Source organism: Paroedura picta, chromosome 4 (assembly GCF_049243985.1).
Source record: "Paroedura picta isolate Pp20150507F chromosome 4, Ppicta_v3.0, whole genome shotgun sequence".
NCBI lineage: Eukaryota > Metazoa > Chordata > Lepidosauria > Squamata > Gekkonidae > Paroedura > Paroedura picta.
The window spans coordinates 112,012,199-112,036,930 of record NC_135372.1 but is presented as its reverse complement, the minus strand read 5'-3'; the positions used below and the strand labels follow the sequence as shown (position 1 = coordinate 112,036,930).

The 24,732-nt window shown below is 45.9% G+C and overlaps 1 protein-coding gene across 2 annotated transcripts in view; it reads left to right on the top strand.

Moving 5' to 3' along the window:
• Positions 1-2,283: 2,283 nt before the first annotated feature.
• DENND2D (DENN domain containing 2D) overlaps positions 2,284-24,732 on the top strand; it is a 43,650-nt gene continuing 21,201 nt past the window's right edge. Inside the window, exons 1-4 of one of the 2 annotated variants that reach the window (XM_077335087.1) lie at positions 2,284-2,577; positions 14,700-14,878; positions 17,698-17,810; positions 20,298-20,367. In XM_077335087.1, the coding sequence (XP_077191202.1) occupies positions 2,514-2,577; positions 14,700-14,878; positions 17,698-17,810; positions 20,298-20,367 (426 nt within the window). In that variant the 5' untranslated portion in view covers positions 2,284-2,513. Of the gene's footprint in view, positions 2,578-2,852; positions 3,075-14,699; positions 14,879-17,697; positions 17,811-20,297; positions 20,368-24,732 lie in introns of those variants that run through there. The other variant, XM_077335088.1, reaches the window with a different exon arrangement.

Genomic DNA, 24,732 nt, shown 5'->3' with positions numbered 1-24,732 from the left:
CCTGACAGTTAGAGCGGTTCCTCGTTGGAACAAGCTTCCTCGGGAGGTGGTGGGTTCTCCTTCTTTGGAAGCTTTTAAGCACAGGCGAGATAGTCATCTGACAGAGATGCTGATTTTATGAACTTAGGCAGATTGTGAGTGGGTAGGCTGGAAGGGATGTGCCAGTGTTGTCTCTTGTGGCCCTTCTGTGCATACTCAGGGAATTGCTGACCACCACTGTGAGTTGGTAGATGAATTTCCTCCTGGCCAGGCTGGATTTTGGAGATTTTTAGTGTATTTGTGTGTATGTGTGGGGGGATCACTTGGGCATGAAATTGGGGTCACTGTGGTAGGCAGGTAGTTGTGAGTTCCTGCATTGTGCAGGGGATTGGTTTAGGTGACCTTGGAGGTCCCTTCTACCTCTATGATTCCTGCTTCACCCCATGCTTCTTTTTGCATGCCTCTAGCACCATCCATTCCTGGTACAGCCACGCTGGTCCTGGGGTTGCAGAGCACCAGTGGGACATTGCACTGGCACCTCCACCGATACAGTAATTAATAGGAGAAGGATTCTGTCTTAAGTAGTAGACTGCCCTTAATGTGCTACTCTCTGATTCTGTGAGCCTGTTTTATGGCATTGTTGATTACCTGCATTGTACTCCTCTGATGACATTGTTTTTAAACTGCATAATCTGCCCCAGGTCTCAAGTGAGAAGAATACACTATTAATGAAGTTATGTAGGTAGGTAAGTAAATACATCGAGGACTCCTTGAGTTATGCCCGCATGGGGCTGAGTTGCAGGATAAACCCTTTCCCAGGCTGGCCTTAGCATTGTGCCCTAAAGTTCAAATCAGCTCTGATTTGGGTATGAAAATAAATGGGAGGGGGATGTAGTTCCTGTAATATCAGAGTGACTTCTATGCAGCAAGCCTCCCTTCTTCAGCAGCTGCTACCTGAACATTCCAAACATTCGTCATTCCCGACAGTGCAGGTACAATGCAGCAGCCTATTCCAGAGGAAAATGCAGAGCAATGCCATCCTGAATCCATCTTCTTTAACAAGTTGGCATCCTTTAGCACAGTGATCCCCAACCCCTGGTCCGGGGACCGGTACCGGTCCGTGGATCAGTCAGTACCGGGCCGGGGCTCCTCTTCATCCTCCTCCCTGGCTGCTGCCTCGGGGGCTGCCCTGCCACGCTGCCACCAGCTCGCCTTTGGTGCTCTCCAGCGGCCGCCATGGCTGGGGCTCCCCCTTGGCGTGGCACTGTGCAGATGCTGCTGGTAGCACCGCCCAACAGGCGGCGGGAGGAAAGCAAGCGGAGCAGGGGCTCAGGTGGCGGCGACGTCCCTCGGCAAAAGACTACCCCCCCCGGGTCTCAGTCAAATTGTCAAGCGTTAACTGGTCCCCGGTGATAAAAAGGTTGGGGACTACTGCCTTAACAGTTTGCTGTGGAATCCTTCTAGAATGGCAGCCATGTTAATCAGTTGCAGCAAAAATAAACAGGACTTAATGCATGGGGGTGGGGAATGTTGCTAGTCTTTATGGTGCAGGTGGATTTTTGCTCTGGAATAGTCTCCTTGTGTTATCAGAACTATTCCTGAATTTGATGTGGCAAGTTTCTTATCTCCGGGAAAGCTTAACAAAAGCAGAGAGAGATAAAAACTGATGGCTTAAAAACTGCAAACATGTTATGAGTATTCATAAATATTCAAAAGGGACTAGACAGATTTCTGGGATACAGGGTGGTTACTAGCCACACTAGGAGGCAGTAAACCTCTGAATCCCAGGGCCAGAAGGAGGGAATAGGCCTCAGCTTCTGTGCCCTGTTGTTGGCCCTCCAGGAGAACTGGTTGGGCCTGTGTGAAGCAGGATACCTGGACTACACGGACCACTGGTCTGATCCAGCTGGACTCTTCTCATGTTCCTAAACACACACAAAATGCCACATTACACCTATGTATGAACCGATTAAGGGTAGAGCACAGAGCAGAAAAACGCCTGCAGTTGTTGCATGTGACATAGCCAGCCTGTCTCAATTATAAAAAAGAGAGGGGGGGGACCCTTCCTGTTCTTAAAAACATCATTCTACAAAGGTAAAATATCGTGTAGTTTTATTTCTATTTTTTTAAGGGGGGGCAGACCATTGCTGTCGGTGGGGCAGTCAGCCCGTTTGCTGGGCGGGCGTGCAGGTTCGCAGGCCCCCGCCGTCCCTCCAGGTGTTCCTTGCCGCCTCCTGCAGGGGCTGCTGCTCCCCTCTGGTCGCTTCTCTTCCTCTCCGCCGGGCAGCCACGGGGCTCCGCCCAGCCCCAGGTGAAGGACGGCGCTCCCTCCCTGCTGACCCTGCCGAGCAGAGGCGAGCGACCCGCACACGCGCGCGCCTGCCCGACTCCCCCCCCCTCCAGGTGTGAAAGGCCGCTCCGCTGAAAGTGAAAGTGCGCCGGGCGAGCGGGTGGGCGGGAGGCGAGAGGCGGGAGGCGCGGGCCCCGCTGCAGCGCAGAGTGACACGGGGACTGCGAGCTGAGCGGCGGAGCTCATGGCGGTGGAGGGGATCGTCCGCTTTTTCCGAAACAGCCTGCGGCGGAGATCGGTCCGCAGAGGTGAGCACAAGGGCGCTGCCCCATTCCCTCCCCCTTCCTGGTCTCGCACCCGTCAGACAGTCCGGCGCCCCACTCAGCTCTTCGGCTGTGACACCTCCGTGGATTGTCCCCAGTTCTTCGGGGGGAGGGGGGACGATAAGAAGTCGTCCCCCTCGTCCCCGTCCCGTCCCCGCTCCCCCCCCCCCCCAAGATCGGACCCATGCCCGCTGCAAGTGTGGGATCCTGGGAAACTTCCAGGAAGTTTCTGGACAAGCGAGGCACGCCTCGGGGCAGCCCCATTCCGGGCAGCCTGCTGGACAGTCGCCTTCTCTCCCCCGCGTCCTCCCGGGGAATTTAGCAGAATTCGGACACTGGAAAGTCCCGCGACTTCATGTCCTTCCCCTCGTGGAAGTCAGTGATCATGGTCACTTCGGGACTGACCACCGGAGCCGTGGGATGAGAATGAATGAGAGCCACGGAGCAGCAAGGGCGGCCTGGAGATCAGCGAGGGCACCTTGGTCAGGTTTCCTGGTCCCCCACTATCTCCCCCCCCCCATCTATTCATGGGGCAGTCAAATTCTAGCTCTCATTCCGATGCATCATATGACTATCCAAGTTAATATTCCTCCCTGTCAGTACCCAAACAGGTGGGTTTTTGTTGTGGGTTAAGGCAGAATACAGTCTTGTGCCCCTATATTTATATTACAAAATTATTATTCTTTAAAAATGATTTTTCCTCCCTTTCAATGCATGCTGCTGGATTCAGCAGGGATTCCTGTTCAGGTTAGTGCATTCCATACGAAGATGTAAAGGAATGGTATAGTTTTTACTGCAAAGGAAGTGGATTGTGATTATAAAATGACCCCCTTTAACCGGTTATAACTCTTTAGGTTTTTATTACTGTACACAACAGTAACTTGTATGTGAATTTAAGATGTTCCCCACTTTTTTTCTTGACACTCATGTGAGGGGCAGGATTGCTTTGAAGTCAAAAGGGTAGATTAATCCAGAATAAAACAACCGTGGTAAAATGTGCTGTTTCTTGTAAACTGCTTTTGATCCTGCTTGGGAGTGTGTGTGGAAAAGGTATTTTAAATAGTATCTGACTACAGAATAAGGAGAAAACCGGCAATTACAAGGCTATGGCCTCCGTGTGCTGGCAGGCAGAGGACTTTTGTATTTGTGTGGGAAGGAGAATAATCTGGTGCCCATGTTGAATTTTTCCACATTTGGTGACTGTTTTACAACTTGATGAATGGAAGTTAATCCCCATGCATGTTGGTTCCCAAAGGGCAAGTTATGGGCCTAGTTCTTCACTCATTGATCAGACTGAGAAAAGCCTTGGTGTGATATAAGGTCAGGATCATCCCCTCCCTCCTGCCACACAAGTCAATTAGAAAAATCTGCCCCCTTCTTAAAATATGGTTTGTGGGGGTGAGTACAGACTGGGCAAGCATATGATGGGGCAGCATTACCCACAACATTGTTTCCTGGGGAAGGGAGGAAGTACAGTGGCATGTGTGCTTCTTCACCATAGCTGTGGGAGCCTTGTGATTAGGGTGAATGGACTCTATAGCGTTCAGGGTGATCCCACTGTATAATGAAATGCACTGAACCACATCACTATCATGTTTTCTGTGAACAAAGACAAATTCTATTGCTAAGTCCCTGTGGATATAATTTGGGGAGCATAATCCCACATATTTGATAGTTGTAGGTGAGTGCCTCAATAATTTAGCTGACAGCTAAACGTGAACAAATGTGAAGACTACCCTTTTGTACCATACAGGTGCACTCATTGGGAAAATCAGCAATGAGTGTGGTTTTTTCGGAAGTAGGAGGCTTAATAACGCCTTTATAACTGCTTCTTTTGCAGCTAAAGAAAGGCTTCCCATTCAGGATTGCTTACACACGTGCTCCAAGATTTGAAGTGAAATGTGCTAGACATGTTTTCATAGGGATATGAATGTCAGCTTGGAAATGGGCTCAGAGAACTCCACTGGTAGTTAGGTTGCTTAACAGCTGTTCCTTCTACACCCACACACTGATATCCAAGCCTCACACATGATCCAGAAATCGCATTCATACTCTAAAGCTCTAATTATTTACAGAGTCACCTGCCTAAGGCAAACAAGGAAGGGGTTTCCCTTGGATACCTTGTGCCTGGAAAACTCCACCTTTTTCTCCTCATGCAGCTGACTGCAACTATCAGTACAAGTTAATTTTATATCTCCTCTGCCTCATGCTGCCTTTGGCAGGAATTACCTCTTTGCAAGGTTAAACAGATCTGTTTCTGCATGCATATTGGTTCTTCTCACTTTGGCTCATAGGCATAGATTTCCACTTCCTTGCCGTTGTGGAGACCAAGTAGGTCATTACTAGTCAAGGCTAAAGTATTGGATACAACTGCATTAAAAAGTTTGTACAACACAAGTAAGCCAGCAGTGATGTTCCATGGAATGACAGAGACTTAAAAGCTTTGATTTGGGTCTGGGAAGAGCTCAAGGAATCTTTATGAAAAAGCTATGCTTTGCAGGACTGCATAGTGCTTTTAGCTTGGATTCCAGTATCTAAACTAGACAGTATTTGAAGTTGCCAAGGCACATAAATGGTGCAAGAAACACCAGCCAAGATGACGAGATTGTAGGTAATTGATTGGAGGTTCTGACTTCCAGCAACTTCCTGGTTAAAATATACATGAAGGAAGTATGTTCATTTGTGTTCCAGGAATCAATTTGTTGTGCTTCATGGCTTCCCTTCCCAGATCCTCTTAGGCCTTGCCAAAGTTTGGCTTTACTGAAGCTGGCTATCAGAATTAGTTATGGAGGAGGAGGAGCTATGTCAGTGTAGAACAATTTATGAATCAGTATCTACTATTTGACTATGCTAAAATCTTGGGTATTTACAAGTGAAATGCTCTGGGGAGGGGGTTACATTGGCAAACTGGTATGGATGTCACAGAGCAATGTTGAATCAAGTTCAATTGATAATGAATGCATAGTAAAGAAAGTACGTATCTTGAGCCTTCATGGAAAGGCGGCATACAACTATAAACATAAATACAAAACAGATAAGATGCACTGGCAGCCTGACAGCCCAGCCTAACCCAGCTAAGCAGGGTTGGCCACAGTTGACTTCCATTTCCACTGCACAAAGAGTGCCTGTATGCAAATAAGCATTTACGAGTGAATAACTTTTATCTCTGGATGAATCTTCAAGGCAGCCGTTAAATAATGAGCTACGTATAGGGTAACAGCCTTATCTTTGCCAGGCAGCAAATATAATAATTGATATTCATGTGATCATAATGGAAAGTGTGAAATCAATAGCGAAATAAAATAAGATCTTATGGAAGAATATATTGTATTACAACTAAATAATAATTTGGGAAAATGTTTCCCTCTTCTCATTTCCACTTGGGCAAACACTCTGTTCAATCTATCTGTCTGAGAATCTGCCAAATAATTTGTTTAGAGGTAAGGCATTATGCATGGCCAAGAAGAAAAGTCTTCAAAAGGTTGGAATAATTATTAAGAACGTAAAATAATTTGGAAGCTCTGTGAAAGATGGGACAGCCAGTCCCCAGAAAGAGGATGCGTATTTCCTTACGGCATCACTACATAACTCCAGGTGGTCTCTTCATTCTAGGTTAGTTTCTTATTCATAAGTAGAGGGAGATCTGAAGGACAACTTGGGTAGGGAATCCACTAACTTAAGAGACTTTCATCTACTGACTTTGTCCAAGAGGACACAAAAGGAACACGCTCAGTTCTTTTTTAAAAGCGAGGAAGAAAATCCTGGTCTAGTAGAAAATATCTGAGTTTCACCATGACTTTGTATGCTAAAAAGTCTGCCAGTCCTTGAATGGGAGACCACAAAGGAAGGCCCAAGTTACTATGCAGAGGCAGGCAATGGGATGCCAGGTTACCTCTGCTAATCTGATGCCGTGGAAGCCCCAGGGTCCTAGAATTGCCTGGAGTCGGTTGTAGCTTGACAGCACACAGTTAATTAAATGTGCAGGTCAGACAGGTCTTAAAAGAAGTGAGAAGACTTTTAAGAATGTGATACTCATTTTAAGGAAATGTTTATTGCACAGCCTGTAAGCATCACATCCAAGTCCATGTAAGTGACTGGTTTTAAAAGCCCTGCAGGACCAACTTCTCCCTTAAAAGTGCAAATAATTTGTCTGGGCCTGAGTGAAAGATTATTTAATTTTTAAAACTACCCAAAGAAATTATATTTAAAAACCCTGGTTTAACTTTTTCCAAAAGGAAGATTATCAAAGGAAGACGAGTTTCATTTTTGCAATGCTGGGAAAGACAACTTTGAAAGCTGTAATGAATATAAATCACGATTATCTAAAGAAAAAAGAAATGGGAGGAAGGTTAGCATCTGATATTCTCCTATATATTTATTTTAGCCACACGCATACCTAGATGGTGCTTACAACAGAACAGTGTGCTGGACATGTTTTTAATTTTCATAGGGGAACTGTTGTGTTGTAAGAATTTGATGCCGGCTGTTAGTGGCCTCTAGGGTTAATCATAGAGCGTTCATATCCCTAGCAAGGGTCTGGCGCAACTGTGGTTTATGCTGTGGAAATACAGGCATTAATTCATAAGGTCACCATAGTGCTTTGATGGCTCTTAACACACACGTATGCACAGAACTCTAGTCTGGGAAAGGATCCTTCCTTCTCCATCTCCTCTTGTGCTGCAGTTTGCTCTTGACATATTCCTTGAACTTTCTGCTCTGAATAGAGTTTCTTTAGGCAAGTGGAGAGAATTACCGCTGCATCCAAAATGTAAATCCGAACCCCATCCCTTGCTGCAGAGTTGTTGCTAGAATTGCCACACTTGATGCTCTTTGCTGTGTTTCCTTTCTGGGTGCAGTTGAAGCTAATTTACTTCCTGGGTGGTGTTAATCCTTCATTCTAGCACCCAACCTGTCTGACGCAACTGTGGTTATTCTTTTATGTTGCACTAGAAATTGGACTCAGTGAACCTTGACAGCTTTGCTTTCAATGACAACCTCTCATTGCAGCAAGCAGACTTCTGCTCAGAAAGCTGTAAAGCTTCAAGAGCCGTGTTGAAGATTTTTATCACAAAGGCCTTTGACTACCTGACGCAAGCATCTTGTATTAACTCTGGATATTCCTGCACTGCATCATTATTTCTAGGGAAAGAAACACCCCTTTTATGGAGGATGGGAAGGCATTTAAGGATTATTTTTCTAAACTCTTGGCTTGGTTTCCCCCTCTCCTACACAAATCCAAGAGAATTAAAATTTATCTATTTAATTTATACCCCACTTTTCTCTCCAGTGAGGACCCCAAGTGGCTTTCAGCATTCTCCACTTCTCCATTTTATCTTCACAATAGCCATGCGAGGCAGGTTGAGCTGAGATTATATAACTGGCCCAGCAAGCTTCCACAGCAAAGTGGGGATTTGAACTGGGGCCTCCCAGAGTCTATTCTGCCATTCTAACAGCAAACCTAGCACTGGCTGTCAAAAGATCAAGAACTACCAAGCTATCAAGAGGTTAGAGAAAGCTTTCCCCATTAAGAAGGTCCAAAACAGATTTGGGATTTTTAGTTCAGAAAAATGACAACTGAGAGACAGACCTCTCTGATTGCTGTTCTGTGCATGGTGGGAATGAGGATGCACTTGCCTTGCCTCTGAGCAGCCACACAATAAGCAGATGTTCATGCAGATGATGATTCTGTAATCAGATCAGGAATTGGCCGTGTGATGTATAAGCCAGTGAAACCATTTCGCCCCAGAGCAGCTATTTAGAGGTGTGCAGCACGGCATGTATGCATACAGAAGTGATCTAATCCAACTGAAAGGGTTTATAAAATTATGCATAGCGTAGAGAGATCCTGGTGCACCAAGGTCACAATGAACTTGAGCAGCAGTAGACTGGAGAACAGGCAAAGTATTTTTTTTCACAGTATCCACGATTTAGGGATTTTGCTGTCACATGGTGAGCTTCATCTTAGATGGCTTTAAAAGGGCATCTTAAAATTCAAGGTGGATAAATCTCTTGAGCGCTGTTAGCCATAATAGCTAAATGAAGCCTCTAAATTCAGAGGAAGCGTGCCACAGAATGTCACTTGCTGGGTGACAGTAGTGGAGAAGACCAGTCTTCTTGACTGCCTTGCTTGTGGTGTCCAGGATTTTGGTCCTCTTAATTCTTGCCCTGCAGGTGTCTTAAGTGTGCTGCAACTTTTTCTTCCCTGTTCATTCCTTGCAGCACACACTTCATCTGGGAAGTCATGAGATAATGGGTGATTAAGTAATATGTGATATAGCTTCTTAATTAGAATAGATTGCCTCCAGGCTGTTCCAGTGACCGTTTATGCACTGGAGGTTTCATGCCAGGCTGCAGGCTGGAGTTTTAGTCATGGCAAGTTGCCCCACCTCTTCCTGCACCCACACAGGGGAGCATTTGACCTGGTGCACCTCATCTGCCCCCAATTTATGCTCCTGCATTGGAGCTGGGGCAGTGAAGTTCCCAGTGCATATACAGTCAGTGACAGTATGATTAGAAAGGAATTCTCAGCAGGTTCCTTCCAGCAGATACTAGCGTGTGTCCTAAGAGAGCTGCTAGTATGAGCCCAAAGTACCTATCCACCCAGAGGCTGTCTCCTATCTCTCTGCATGAATGGCTGTTCTGGCCTTGTCTGGTTCTAATCAGCTTCTTTACTTATTCTCTCTGAGGATGTTTTCAGTTGCTCTTTCTTGGTTTCTATGCTAGGCTTGTCTCCTTCCAGTCAGGAGATATTTTTAGGTAAGTGACTCAGTGTTTTCTCTTCTGCACCCTAAAAATTTATTTTCCGGGGACAGAAAATGAAATGTGACTCCAAGTTAAATTCAGAAAAAAATATGTGTCTCAGCGGTCAAACTGTTATATGCAAATAAAGGTGTGATGAATACATATAAGCTTTGTGGGAAGAAGAATAATAACAGTAATTGTTATAAAGTTATCCGGTATTTATCTAGCACTTCCACAAATCCTTACATTTTCTGTGTAATGTCACAGAATTCTGGTCCTTCCATCTTTTTGTTTAGAGTTGTCCTCGGAGTAGGTTTAAGGCTGAACTGAGATTTGAATGAGGGAGTTCAAGCTTATAGTTCATAATACTATTTTAGACTTCTTGGAGGTGTATTCCAAAGGATATAATTACAAGTGCCCAACAAGGCAGTTATTGTACCATCCGGCTTGAGTCAAAAGATGTAGGTGGGTAATCGTCTAGCTTCAGAACTTTCACAGTCCCCACATTTTATTTCGGACGGAATTTAGAGACTATTTGAAGAGAGGGATTTGTTTGCTAGGAGGCACCCACATGTAGGGAGTCAGCCCTTGTTAATGGTTTCAATGAGCATAGTTAAATATAGGAAACATTTGAGCATTTCAGCAGCTTCATTCAAATACATGGGGAAAGGGCAAGTTCTTATATACAGAATTACAAGAGAGTAGCCATGTTGGCTTCAGTGCATTTACTCAGTCATAGTTTGATATGCATGCTGTCAAACAGCAATTCTGAAGCAGAAAAGAATTTATTTGCTCTGTCACTTTTGCTTCTGATATTTTTAAATTGAAAACATCAAAATATTATAGCAAGTAGAAGAGGGGTTTTCCCACTGGAGGGAAAGGTGTGAAGGGCCAAGAGATAATCCTGACATGAGAGTACATGGGAGTACAAAGCAAAAGGGGGACATGACCCTGACTTTCTCAGGCTGCAGAGGAAGAGAAGAAGAGGCAGAGAGAGGATATCAGATATGCATGACTGCTTGTTTCATGCAGGTACCTTCGATTGTTGAAATGTTTCTCCATTGGCATGCAATTTTTTAGATTGCCAAACCTGCCCACCCTTTCTGGGCGCAAGTGGGTTGTGCTGGAAGTGAAAAATTTAGTTCAGATTTTGTTGAGAATACATGTTGCTTTGAAAAAAGTGTGGAAGAAATCAGTTTTATCAGGAAGTTTTATCGGGATAATGGGGAAGATACGAGATAGTGGTAAAATGTTTACAAAGTTGTCTGAACACAAGAAAAAGCATGCTAACGTCATGTAAAGTTATTATTGTAAAGTTATTCACATGTTTATATATTGTTTTATGTACTGTTGTTGTTCTTATGTAAACCGCCCTGAGCCCCCGGGAGGGCGGTATTCAAATATAATAAATAAATAAATAAATAAATAAATGTAATGCAGGTGGATTTTTAAAGCAATGAGAAAGACGCCACTGTCTTTGGTAAAAGTGGGGGCCAGGGCTGAGCACCAGGGGGTTCCAGGAGAACTCTCTCTGAACTGATTTCAAAAGAATGACCAAATATGAAGGAAAAATGCTGTTCCGAGATTTCTGGAAGGATACATAGTGGAAGATGAGATACACTAGAGAGGCCATTGTTAACCATATTCCAGAATGTGTTATTGTTAACAATTTACAAAGAGCATACCTTTTTAATACTTAATCAAGAGTCTGAAAGAGTGTTTTAACACAATCATCAGATATAATAAGTGGAAAGATTTAGATTTTAAAAGGTGATGTTTTGTTCTTGTTTTTTAAAAAATTACTCTATGCTCCTTATCAAACCACATATTCTGAATGACTTGTATAGAACCTAGAGACAATTTGGTGCAAACTGACTTAAAGTGTCCAGAATACTTGATAGTATTTCAATTGATTTGAACACTTCCTTTCAGGCAGCTGGTTTAGCAAGCAGAAATTTACACTGCCTTAAATTCATTGTGCCATTTGTGTTGTGCATTAATGAGGAGGAACATCTCGGATACCGGTCCCAAGGGTAGCAGATGAAAATACTACAGTAAACTGCAGAGGGAGATGATCATAGATCTGCAGCAAAAGCTCAGACGAAATGTGAACATAGTTACACAACTATTTCCCAATCCAGAGCTGGTAACCCTAATGTTGCCTCATCAGGATGTGTGCCATAAGACTGCCTCAAGGAGACCAACAGACTGGGATGCAGGGTCCCTTCCACTCAGGAAGCTCAGACAGGAAAGGCCACCCCCCCCCCAATCAAGCCCTTTTCCCCAAGTAAAAAGGAAGGGGCTTCTACTTTCCCAGCCCTAGCTTTAAACTGCTTAATTTAACACTTCTGGAACAGCTTGGTGTATTGTTGGTCTTGGGATGGGGAAGCCTAGATTCGTATTCTCAATCATCTCTTGGACTGACTATCCAGCCTTTAGTGTGTGTTATATATCTTGATCTTGTTCCCCCAGATACTGGTGTACATCCTTATCCATTGTTGTTCCTCTATATATTTCTGAAACAGCCTAGGGGGTGGGACGTGTCCAGTTGTCCAAGCTGGAATAGGGCCGATCAGGGTGCAGTCAGCTTTGCCTGATTGGCCCTGCCCCTGCGGCTCCGGCCCTGGACTCTAGTCTCTTTGCTCTCAGACGCCTCAGTGCCTGGAGCCAGCAGCACATGAGAGGGCCCTGGGAAAAGGGTCGTGGTGGAGGGCTAGCTAATGAGGGCCTCCCGGCCTGCTGGCTGTCTGGTAAGGAGCTCTGTCTCAGCCCTGGTAATGAGTTGCTTTGAAGCTAGTTTTCTAATAAAACAAGCACAGTATACGTTCAAATGCCAACTGCTAATATTGCATCAGAACTGAATTTGTGCAGTTTTCTGGGAAACAAAAGCTAAATGTGTGGTTAGGTCATGGTTGAGCAATGAGTCTTCTTTGGAGTCAATAATTTTTGTCACATTGAAGTGAATTTGTAGCTGGAAGATGGGTCAGGGGAGTCAGCAAAGGACATTCTTCTTTCCAATGATTCTACTTAAGAAAGGATAAGCAGTGTGTGTGTCTGTGTGTGTGTGGGTGGGTAGTTGATACTGTACCCATGGAACCCCTGTGCTAGGATAACCTGATGCTAGGGGATGGGGAGTGGGCTTATCAGGAGCAGGGAGTTTAATCAAAATATAATCTGGGAGATCCAGGCAAGTTGGGGCAATGCTCTGGTTTTGGAGCAAAAACTGTATGGTAGAGTTACCATAGAGTTTTTACCTAGACATTGGTTGGTGTTGAAGAGGTGGGGCCTGGGAGATTTTCCGCCCCTGCTGGGTGGGTTCTGGCATCCCTAACTTGTGTCTTAATGTGGTCCTAGTCTTACCAGAAGCACCACTGGATTGTTCTCAAACTTTCTTACACTGCAATGTTTAGTTGGCTGTTTGGGCTAGATGAATCAGCTTAAAAGATGCCCTGATTTAAAAAACAAATGTAAACTACAGGTGATAAGTGTCATCTCAAAACAGATATTCCCCCTTTGCAAATGATGTTTACTATAACATTGTATTTGAGCTATACAAGGAAGGGACCTGCAAAGGTTGACAGTTGAGGGGAAATCCCAATTTACCAGCTGTGCCTTTGATACCCTCCTTTCCTCAAGGCTCATTCAAGTTTACCTCTTCCCTGCTCTCTCCGGCTCACCTCTCCCTCTTCAGGAATTTCCCAACCTGAAACTGGCAACCCTATCAGGAGCTCAGCTTTATAAAGGAAGAGGGCTTCCTTATAACAGAATGATTCATTAAGGCATTTTAACATTTATTCATTTTTATATTTCTAGGCCACCCCTTTCCAGTGGCAATCTCAGAGTAGCTAACTACAGTTTAAAATTTCATTCAAAAATATAAGCATTTACATTTAAAACTGAATCCGTTAAAATGACTATTTAAGAACATGTTCTATCACTGCAGCCTGGGGGCAGGTGGGTCGGATTTAACCACCCTGGCATAAGATGATGGGGGGGGGGGCATTTAGATGGCAACATGCTAGCCTTAGCCTCAACAATATAAGCACGGTGGAAGAGGGCCATTTTGCAAGCCCTTTGGAACTTTGACAGTTCCGAAAGGGTCCGAATCTGCTGGTAAATCATTCCACCAGGCTGGCTCCGGTGGAGTCCAGAAGTGCTTATCTGGGGCTGGGAACTAGCTGAGCGAAGTGCTCCAATAATACCCCCTAAGATATGCAGGTCCAGGACTATGTAAGGCCTTGGAGGTTAAAACCAAAACCTTGAACGTGATCCAGGACTCAATGAGCAACCAGTGCAGCTGCTGGAGAACGGGTCAGATAAGGACCCAAGCAGCCACATTTTGTACCAGTTGTGATTTCCAGCTCACATAGAGTGAGTAACAGTAATTTAGCCTGGACCTGAATGTTGCCTGGATCACTGCAGCTAGGTTCTAGGTCCAGGTAGGACACTAGTAGCTTTACCTGGTGTAGATGGAAAAATACCTGACAAGCTACTTTTGTGACCTGTACCTCTATAGAAAGGGAGGCATCAAAGGTCAGCCCCCAAATTCCTGCTGGTGTGTTCAGCTTGCAGCTGCTGTCCAGACAGGGGAGTCGCTCTTCCTCTTCTGGTCCCTTCATTCTGAGCCACAGGACCTCTGTCTTCAGGGGTTAAGCTTCAGGTGACTTTGTTGGGGGGCACTCCGTTACTGCTCCCAGACAGCTGTCTGAGCAATTGTGTGGAATGTTCAGTCGGTCGCTCATTAACAGGAAGAGCAGGGTGTCATCCACATATTGGTAACACCCAAGCCTGAACCTTTGGACAAGCTGGGGAAGAGGGTGCAAGAAGATGCTGAATAGTACCGGGGAGAGAATCATGCTCTGCAGCTCTCCACATTGGAGTTAGCAGCAGCACAATTGCTCTTCTCCAATAGCAACCCTCTGTCCCTGACTTTGGAGAAGGATTTTGCTATACACAATAGGACTGATCACTATCTGTCACTATCTGTAGTATCTATCACTATCTGTTTTTTCCTTTGCTCATTGCATTATATTTCTTTTTACATGACACCATTTCTTGCATTGTTTAATATGTCATGTTTTAATACTCATGGCTTGGTCCAGATTTCTGCAATCTTAATGGTGTTGCGCTATTTATTATACCTCATCCTATTTATTGTAGATTTACACTATATAATCCGCCTTGAGTATCAGTGAGAAAGGCGGACTATAAATAACACAAGTAATTAAAAAATAGGACCTAGCACACTGCATCACTTAAAACACACATCAGTAGATGGTTGTGATTTCAGAAGGGAGATTGTATGTGCCTCAAATACTGCAACAAGGCCTAATTTTTGTTTGTGTGAATGTAATTTTGTATTCCAGATGAACCCCAGGATGTTCCTCCTACAGAAAGCAAAATTGACGCTGGTAGGAGGCCAGGAGACAGATCCAGTTTCCCTTATTCTGCAGGACAACTTTTTTTTGAGTATTTAGTTGTGGTTTCACTTAAAAAGAACTCTGGGGGGAATTATGAGCCCAAGATTACTTACCAGTTTCCCAAGGTAAGAAAACCAATGCATGACTATCTGTTTATTGAGAGGTGCCTAATTACATGGACTTCAAAACACTGAATAGTCTGACTGATTGCTTGACTGCTTTTGCTGTACGCCGATCAGCTGGTGGCAGGAACATTTACCAGTAGAAAAAAGAAGGCCCAGGTCACATTGCCAGTTTGCATGCGAAGTGACTTCATCACACCAGTGCCTTCTAGGTGACACTCTGGTATTTGAGCAAAAACTTCATGGTAGAAGCCTGTTTTATCATAGAGTTTTAGTCCAAGTACCAGAATGTTGCCACAAAGTCACTGGCATCGATGTCATTTCCTGAATGAGACCAGCGCCATGGCCTGGGCTTTTCCCTTTCTCTAGTAAGTCCTCCCTGGCCTGGCAACCCTAAGTCTTATTGTAGGATTGCCAACCTTCAGAATGGGGCTGGAGATCACCCACAATTACTACAATTGATCTCCAAATAATACAGATCAGTTCCCTAGAGAAAACTATCGCTTCAGAGGGCAGACTCTATTGCATTATACTCTGCTGTGGCCTTTCCCCTTCTCCCAAACCCAGTCATTCCTAGCATCCCAAAATCTCCAGGAATTTTCTGACCTAGAATTGGCAACCCTTTCTGGTAGGCTCAACTACCTCCAGAAAATGCAAGCTCCCGTACAACATTTTCAAAACCTGAAAAATATGCTTGCCTGTACCTCTTAAATTCTCTTTTTCTGCTTTCGTCTCTTGTTCCACAGAGTTTCCTTTGGATTATGATATAATTAGTGGAACTGATTTATCTTCACAGAGGCAGAAAATCTTGCTTACAAAAGCCAATATTCATTGCATCTTTCTCTTTGAAGTTTCCCTCATTGCCTTGCTTTGTGGTGCACCTTCTCGGTTTCAATTAAAGCTGTGTTAAAGAAAAGGTTCCCTTGGTAATAAATACAGCAGGAGCAGTTATTTTGATGGAGCGAGAAGAGATGCCAGACCTAGGCTGCAGCATGAGAAATAAATAGGGATATTAGTCTCCAAGTGGGACCTGGGAAATTCCCAGGGTTACAGCTTATCTCCAGGCTATAGAGATAAATTCCCCTGGCGAAAATAAATGTTTCAAAGAATGGACTATGGAGTTGTATCTAATGGAGGCTCCTGTCCTCTCCAGGCTCCACCCCTAACCTTGACGAGTCTTCCCCCCCCCCCCCATCCCTACTGGTGGCCAGGAGGAACCTGGCAACTCCAGAAATAGGAGGGTCTCAATGACTAAGGACCCAGGATGCAAGCTTAGACCATTAGCTCAATGTGCCCTCTTCATTGGAGGCTGCACAGCCACTCCCTGTTCTGTTCTTTGGCGCTAGTTAATAGGTCAACGCCTTGGTAAGCCTGATGTGAGACTTCAGTCGATTTTATAGTAATACTGCTTTTATCATTACCTCTACTAAAAAGGTGTTTCCCTTAAAGTCTTTTCAGGCTCATGAATAGTTGTGCCTATCCTTCAAAAGCAAATGAAAATCTCTGTGGGCCGTTTTCGTTGGACTATGCTATGTTGTAAGATATTCAGGATCTCCATGGATGTGTACACAGAAGTATTCTTCTCCAACCTTTTGTAAAGCAGGATCAGTGAGGGAGTGTAGCTCAGTGTTGGAGCAACTGTTTGGTATGCAAGAGGTCGCAAATTCAGCCCCTGGCGCCTCCAGTTGAGAGGATCAGGTCACTGGTGATATAAAGCACCTTCACCTGAAACTCAAGGGGGTCATTGCCAGGTGTGTAGAGACGCTAGCCACATTCAGTACAAGATGTGAATCAGCTGTGCCTAACATGCAACCTGCAGATCTAGCTCCAGGTGGCCCTCCGCAAAGGAAGCTCTATGGGTACCCTTGAATCCCAAAGCCAGCCTTGTGCATGAGACATGCAGTGTGATCATAAAAAGGCAATGCCAATGCCATTCAGTGCTCCTCTGGTTGACAGATGAAAGCGAAGGGGGGGGGCAATCATCACCACGTGATGATAGCCCCACTTCCAATGGGACCGGAAAATGCCGGCATTGCACCAGGACGACTCTAGGGCTTGCCCAAAAATTCCATAGAGTGTGTGATGCCAGTGCTTCTGAGCTGCACCAAAAGAAACATCATCATATGGGCGATGAAGATTGCCACTCCTCCCTACAGCAAGTACCACCTGCCTTCATCTCCCGCTGGTTTCCAGACTGTGCCTGGCAACCCTGTGTGGGAGCACAGCTCAATAGCCAACCATGTGCTCCTGCTAATTAGAAATTGCACGCTTTAATTGGCCAGTGCATTTTCTTTAACTTTTCATTTATATTTACTATATTTCAGTCCTATTTAGAAAAAAAATGGTTCCAGTGCTGTTTGCAAAAATAATGCAGTTTATGTACTTGAATTAAGAATCAATCCATCCTTTAACATGAGCCCCAAGGAAACAGATTTCCACATGGGCCACGCTTCCTGAGACCTTCCAGGGACCTTCTAAAGGAGGAAAGAAACTGAGGGTCTCCAGGGACATCTACTGAGAAGGCCCCCTGCTGCAAGTGGCTGCCCCCCCTGGATAGATCTGCTTATAATAGCACTAGAGCAGCCCATGTCAAGCAGCAGTAGGGCTCATATGGAGGAAGGGAAAACTTGCTTTGGCCACCTACATCTCAGCCTGAGTCATAGGTACTCCTTCTGTGCACATCTCAATGAATTTTCCGTGGAGTTTCGGGGGGTGGGAGAGAACATCCCCAAACATGGAAGTTGGTAGGCTGCATTCTAATAATTCTACTTGGCATTTATTATAGCACTTCCACTTGCTTGATACTGTTCCTCTTTTTACAGCGTGAAAACTTGTTGAGGGGACAGCGTGAAGAGGAAGAGAGATTGCTGCAGGCGATCCCTCTTTTTTGCTTCCCTGATGGCAATGAATGGGCACCACTCACAGAGTATACCAGGTAAGTTCCCTGTGTCCCAGGGCCAGAAAAGACCTGGTGTTGTGGGATGGAACCAAAGATGCACAGGTTGTCAGAACAAAGTTTGAGTCTAGTGGCAACTTTAAGACCAGTACATTTTTCTTCTGGGTGTAAGCTTCCATGTGATGCATGAAGAAGAAGAGTTGGTTTTTATACCCTGCATTTCACTACCAGAAAGAGGCTCAAAGTATCTTATAATCACTTTCCTTTCCCCATAACAGACACCCTGTGAGGTAGGTGGGACTGAGAGAGCTCTGACAGAACTGCTCTGTGAGAACAGCTCTAACAGGACGGTGACTCACTCAAGGTCACCCAGCTGGCTGCACGTGGAGGAGCAGGGAACCCAGCTTGTCAGATTAGAAGCTGCGGCTTTTACACTTAGCCGGCTCTCTGAAAGCTTATACCCAGAATGAAACGTTGTTGGTCTTAAAGGGTCCACTGGACTCAAACTTTGTTCTGCTGCTTCAGACTAACACAGCTACCCACCTGGATCTATATGTCAGCACAGCAAAGCAAAAAGACACCCTCGTATTTTGCCCTGAGTAAGAGAATTCCCCGGTGCCATTTCTGGGCACAGCACTCCTTTAGGGATTCTACAAGAGCACCAGCTCAGCTCTGGAGCTTCTCTTCTCTTGGCAGTTGGACAGAGAGGCCGGGAACTAGTTAAAAGTGGAGCACGTTCATCATTTATTCCTGCTTGTGAAAACCTCTCCCCGCCTGGGGTTTGGTGCTGGGTGGACTCAGTAGCTCTGAGCCACCCTGTTTCTCTGCTCATACTGAGTAGTGAAGCTTAGCTACAGGATGCCTCAGCTGAGGACCCACATCCCTCCTGGTTGTGAAGACCTCTGTGTGCCATGAGGGTGAAAGTGGGTGCAAAGGGTGGAGGCCCCAGAAAACAGCCACTCACTTCAGTGAGATGATTGCAGTGGATGGCCAACCTTCGCCCTTGTGAAGGACATAGCCCTTCACCAGCTTCTCAAACACCTGATTCTCCATAGAGGAGGAGGAGGAGAAGGAGCCACAGCCCAGTACTTCTGCCTCAAAGAGCCCAGCCAGGGAAAAGAAGCTGCACAACTGGTTACCGGTGGTGAACAGGCAGGTCAGCAGCAGGGCTGTCTTGCATGGCGATGAACCTCCCCTTCTGCTCTCCCACCAATGTCCAGAGTGAACAGGTGGTCTCCCACATTCCCAGCCCCTCCCACTTGGACCTTCATGCCCGTCCCTGTCCATAAGTCCAGTTTGCTGTGTGGCTCATTCCTCCACTTTATTCCCCACCCCAGCCTTGCAAAGAATGGTCTTGTGACGAAGAATAGTTATAGAATCATAGACTCATAGAGTTGGAAGGGACCTCCTGGGTCACCTAGTCTAACCCCCTGCACTATGCAAGACACTCACAACCCTATTGCTCATCCACTGCAGCTTGCCACCCCCTTAAACCTTCAGAGAATGTCCTTATTACTCGTGATGTAAAGAGACAGGCACACAAGTTAACCAGTGTCAGTTTTTGTTCCACTAATCCAGAGTGTGGGAGAGCGAAGGCAGCATGGTATAGCCAGCGCAAGGAAGACTCTGCAGAGGAAGGCAGTGACAAACCACTTCTGCTTCTCACTTGCCTTGAAAGCCCCTTGGCTGGGGTCACCATAAATCAGCTGTGACTTCACTGCATTTTAAACACAAAATCCAAGAATCCTATTGGTAGAGAGGAAGCAACTTTGCATTCACCTGTGTGCCTACATTAGTTCATCAGTTGGGGGATGAGACAGGAAGTGTAGCTGCCGCCACCTTGCTTAGAGACTGAGGACCGAAGATTACATTGCTTTTTCTGGCTTTCCCTGAAACTGGACTATGCTTATTTGCCCCCCCTCCCCCCGTGGCCTTGAGCTCAATAAGCCCCCTGCAGACTTTACAAATGTCATTTTGCACAGCTGCTCTGCAACTTTGGGAGAAGCAAATCCAGACTCAGCTCACCAGAACATGAATTGTGATCTTCGGCCCTCAGTCTCTAAGCAAGGCGAATGCTGCTGCATCCCCTGTTATCATCTCCCCTCTGCCCCTCACTGTTGCTGCTTCAACTTTTAGGCTGAATTCACATAGCAAACAACTGTAGAAAACGTAACATGCAGTTTGGCTCTCAGAGCACTAAGTCACTGTCTCAGCATCTGTCCACTGTAGGTAGACGCTCTGTCTCCTGCCAGTTCTACTGTCCTACTTAACAGCAATGGTTTATTTTCGTTTTTTACATTGGATATGTGTTGTCAAAAGAATACCTGTGACCAGAACTGCAACTGCATGGCTGGCAAGGACATGTTGGGATGATGGGTAGGAATGTGTCTAGGAGAGTATCTCACGTTGCTGTGCCATGAAACGTGGACTTCCCCAAAAGCATTTTAATTTCAAGGACCCTGGTGTGATTCTTGCTGCTTTCCCCATGTCAGCTCAGCTGGCTGTTAACTGCTTTTATCTTTGCAGTGAAACATTCTCTTTTGTCCTCACCAACGTGGATGGGAGTAGAAAGATTGGCTACTGCAGGCGACTATTGGTAAATATTCCCCTCCATTTTTTTTACTTTGCTACTATGAGGTTCTTTGTTAGGTCCAGAGATTGATCATTTGTTAGGTCCAAAGAGAATGGTTTTGAATGTACCAGAACAAGGGTACCATTCAGTTTTGCGACCTCAGGGCCAAGCATTTGAGTTTACAAAGGAAGAAAAGGGCCAATGCGTGTTTACCTCAAAGGCCTCATTCTCATTGGCCCATTATGCACGGCCGCCGAAACAGCGATTTCGGGTCAGATGGAAAACGCAGAGGGGGAAGAAGCAAAGCAAACCGCTTATGCACGGGATGGGACGCAACGGCAGCAAAACCCAGAGTATCCGATTATGCACGCTTTATATCTGGATCCATATCAAACTAGATTTTAGTCAAGTTTGTAAAGGTAGCTGCTTTGGTCCTACTGGTAAAGGACCTTCTGCAATAAGAGAGGTGATGGGAATGTGATCCTGTTGATTTTCTGGGATTTCTTTTGGTACCATCAACCACGGCATCTCCTTGGTCTATTGATGTGGGTGGGAACCAACATCTAAAGCTAGTCTCCTGCTCCAGAAAACCATGGGGCTTCGGCAGAATAGCTGACAGAGTGTGCCAACTGTTTTGCTGATGGCATCTGGAAACCCTCCAGTTCCATTAGTCATTAGGGTTGTAAGTGGTCCTCCACTCTCACAAAGGTTAATTGTGCTACATGTTTCGTCTTAATTAATAGAGATCCATCCAAGACAAAGGAATAAAGAGCAGCTTCAATTCACAGGTCACTCCTATTTTGCTGAGTACAGGAAACCAGATCTAGTGTTGACCTGCCATTTCGTGGTGGCTATGAAATCCTGAGATATAAAGGAAGACTCAGGCTGGAAGTTAGTACCCCAAATCTGTGAGCCCAATATACATGTGAGGCCACCACTACCATCTAATTTAGGAGGCTGGTTAGCATACAAACTAAATCTCCAACTTGTCTTGATTTCCCAACCACCATCCAACATGCGCTCAATCTCAAACTATACATCTGGTAAGAGAGAGTCTTTATGGATTATGATAATGCCCTCTAGATTGCTTCTGTACAGAGCATCCAGCATGAAACAATTGGGTCTTTTCATCTCTGGTCAGATATTTATCTACAAACTACCCCCACCCTTGATCATGTCATGAAGAATTTTTTATTTTGAATTGATATTCTAATTTAGGATCTTGAAATGTAGACAAATTCAACATTGAAGTGAAGCTGTGGAGTTCTACAAGAAATAGGGTATTGGTCTAGCAGCTGGTGGAGAGAGTAGCAGAAGTGGTGAAGTTCGTGCCTTTGTCAGATTCTAGTGCTTTTGACTGTTGACAGGATTCTAAAGGAACTAAATGAAAACCACCAAAATATGTCATAACATACCCAACACCTTACTTATAGAGCTTGCTTATCCAAAAAAAAGTTTGAAAAGATCACATGATTTTGAGACAGCAGAATTATTTTTAAAAAACAACTCTTTGGTTTAGAACAGTGGTCCCCAACCTTTTTATCACCGGGGACCGGTCAATGCTTGACAATTTTACTGAGGCCCAGAGGGGGGTTGGTGTTTTGCCGAGGGATGTTGCAGCCGCTGACTGAATCCCTGCTCCACTTGCTTTCCCGCTGGTGCCCCTGACTTCCTGCCATCCGCTGGGGCAGTGGTCCCCAACCTGCGGGCCGCGGCCCGGTGCCGGGCCGCGAAGGCCATGGCGCCGGGCCGCGGCTCCCTCTCCCCGCCCCCGCCCCGCGCAGTAAAAAACTTCCGGGAGGGCAGGGAGAAGGAATCGGGGCCGCGCCCATGCGGGCGTGGCTCGCGGGCGCGGCCCGCTGTGCGGGCGTGGCTCGATGCGGGGCGCGGCCCGCGGGCGTGGCCCGATGTGCGGGCGCGGCTCGCGGGCGCGGCCCGATGTGCGGGCGCGGCTCGCGGGCGCGGCCCGATGCGGGGGCGCGGCCCGCGGGCGCGGCCGATGCGGGGGCGTGGCCCGCGCGTGGGCGTGGCGCGCGGGCCGCGCCCCAATACCCTGCCGGTCCCCAACCTCAGAAAGGTTGGGGACCACTGCGCTGGGGGGCACTGCCAGCAGCAGCTGCGCAGTGCCACGCCAAAGGGGAGCCCCAGCCACAGCAGCTACTGGAGAGCCGGCGGCAGAGTGGCAGGGCAGCCCCCAAGGCAGCAGCCAGGGAGGAGGACGAGGAGGAGCCACGGCCTGGTACCGACTGATCTACGGACCAGTACCGGTCTCCGGACTGGGGGTTGGGGACCACTGGTTTAGAAGACAGAATGAAAGTCAAGTCATAGAAGGTAAGCAAAATTCAGATTAGAAAACTAATACAAAATGATAATAAGGTGGACAGTAGACCAAGTTGCCAGGAAGTAGGCAGGTTTCACTGATAATTTTTCAAATTAACATACTTCTGCAAAATATCTTATTAATAAATATTGTGTATTGCATTTGAGAAAGTCCAGGGATTTCCAGCTGATGTACAGTGCCTAACTTTCCCATTCCCCTCCTTATCTGGTTAAAACTTGAGGGGCTGTTCTTTAGGGGGCAGGGAGAAGAAGACCCTCAGTGTAACTGTCTCTTGCAGAGAAAGGACCTCACAGCCCAAGTGAATACTTGGATAACATACAGTCTCTGTTTTGCTTATCCACTAAGTTATCTCAGTGATGCCTTCATCATTAAAAGCCTGTAGCTATGGAAGCATCCATGGTATGTGAATGAAACATCCACAGATATCTAAAGCTTTGAACTTCTGTCTTGCAGAACATTGTAAAGAGAATGGGAAAGAAATGAGCAAGAACGCGCAGCTACATTTAGGGCTTGGCAAGCTTCAAGTTTTGAGTTGGGGGGAGGGATTGGGCAAGGGGGCCAGAGGATACAAGACAGAATGAGAGCGTTCTTTCCGGGTGAGTGGCTTGGATCCTGTCCAGTTCTGCAGAAGTCGAAAATGATCAGCCCAGTGCTTTACTTGACAAAGGGTGCTTGGATCATGTCCAGAGCCCTTTACTGCTGGAAAGCGCTGGGTCCCCATTCTGAGGCACTCTGGGGCAGTTTCAGATCAACTAAACAAAGGTGGTTTTTATTGCAATGAAAAGAGGACAGTTGCTGTTGCGTTACTCGTGGTTTGTTGATTTATTAATTATTATGCTTATTCACTGGAGGGATCTGTCAAGAATACTGCTCTGTTGTGCAACAAGTTGATTCAGCACCGAGGGGAACAGAGCTGGAGGAATATACTGCCTGAACGGGCGAGGCAGGCCTAGAGAGGCAAAGAATACAAGCGGAGTGGCTCAGGAAACAGCCAGCTGATATTCTCTCTGGGGAGAATGTCGGGCTTGAAGGGTTTCTTTCTCGCAATGGGATTGGGTGGAATTTTTCTTTAGGAACAGAGGGTGAAATGAGAGTAGAAGAAGGCAGAAATGAAAAAAGACTGGGGAAGCAGCTAGTCAGGATGAAAAGGGCAGAATGTGAAGTATAAAACGAGATAATGCCCATTTTATAGCTGTTTAAAGGTCCTTGGCCTCCATTCTGGAGCCAGTTTCAAAGATAAACAAAGCAAAGTTCCTAACAAAATAGGACAGTGGTTGAGTTACTTGTACTTTGTTGATTTCATTATTGTCGCAATATCGCTAGTCATTTATCCTTTTATTTTCTAGAAGGCCATGAATGTTTGTATGGTGCTGAAGAGATGAGACAGTTTGGTCTGCAGTTTGAGGCACGGCCTTTAGATCCACTTCCTGTGTTGGCTAGCTGTTGAATCCAGTGCCTACCCTACTGTTTTCTCCGAGCCGCCTCACACATGAGCATGTCTGAGCTCTGCAACACATGAGGCAGCCACAAGTATTTATGTTAATCATGAAATCCCATCGCAGAAACCTAAGGCCAGCTTCCTATAGCATATTGTAGCTGAGAACATGCCTCTGTTGTAGAGTTTACTGGGAAAATGCACCCTAAAAATGCAGCAGTTGCTGTTTCAGCCTCATTTTGTATCTTTTCTTTTCACTGGCCCCTCTCTCCTGCTAGGTAATTCACTCTAGCAGCTCTTCAAGCTTGCTGGCTTCCTCTTACTCCACCTTTTTGTGCCAAAGCTTTAGACCCTTCTGCTAGAGTTGCCAGCTCTGGGCAGGGAATTAGCTGGAGATTTTGGGAGTGAAGCCTAGGAAGGGCAGGGTTTGGGGAGATGAAGGGCCTCAGCAGGGTAAAATGCACAGAGTCCACTCTCCAAAACAGCCATTATATACAAGGGAATTGATGTCTGTTACATGAAAATGAGTTGTAACCATAGAAGTTGGTAGTGTCCATAGAGGCCATCTAGTCCAACCCCCTGCTCAATGCAGGATCAGCCTAAAACATCCAGC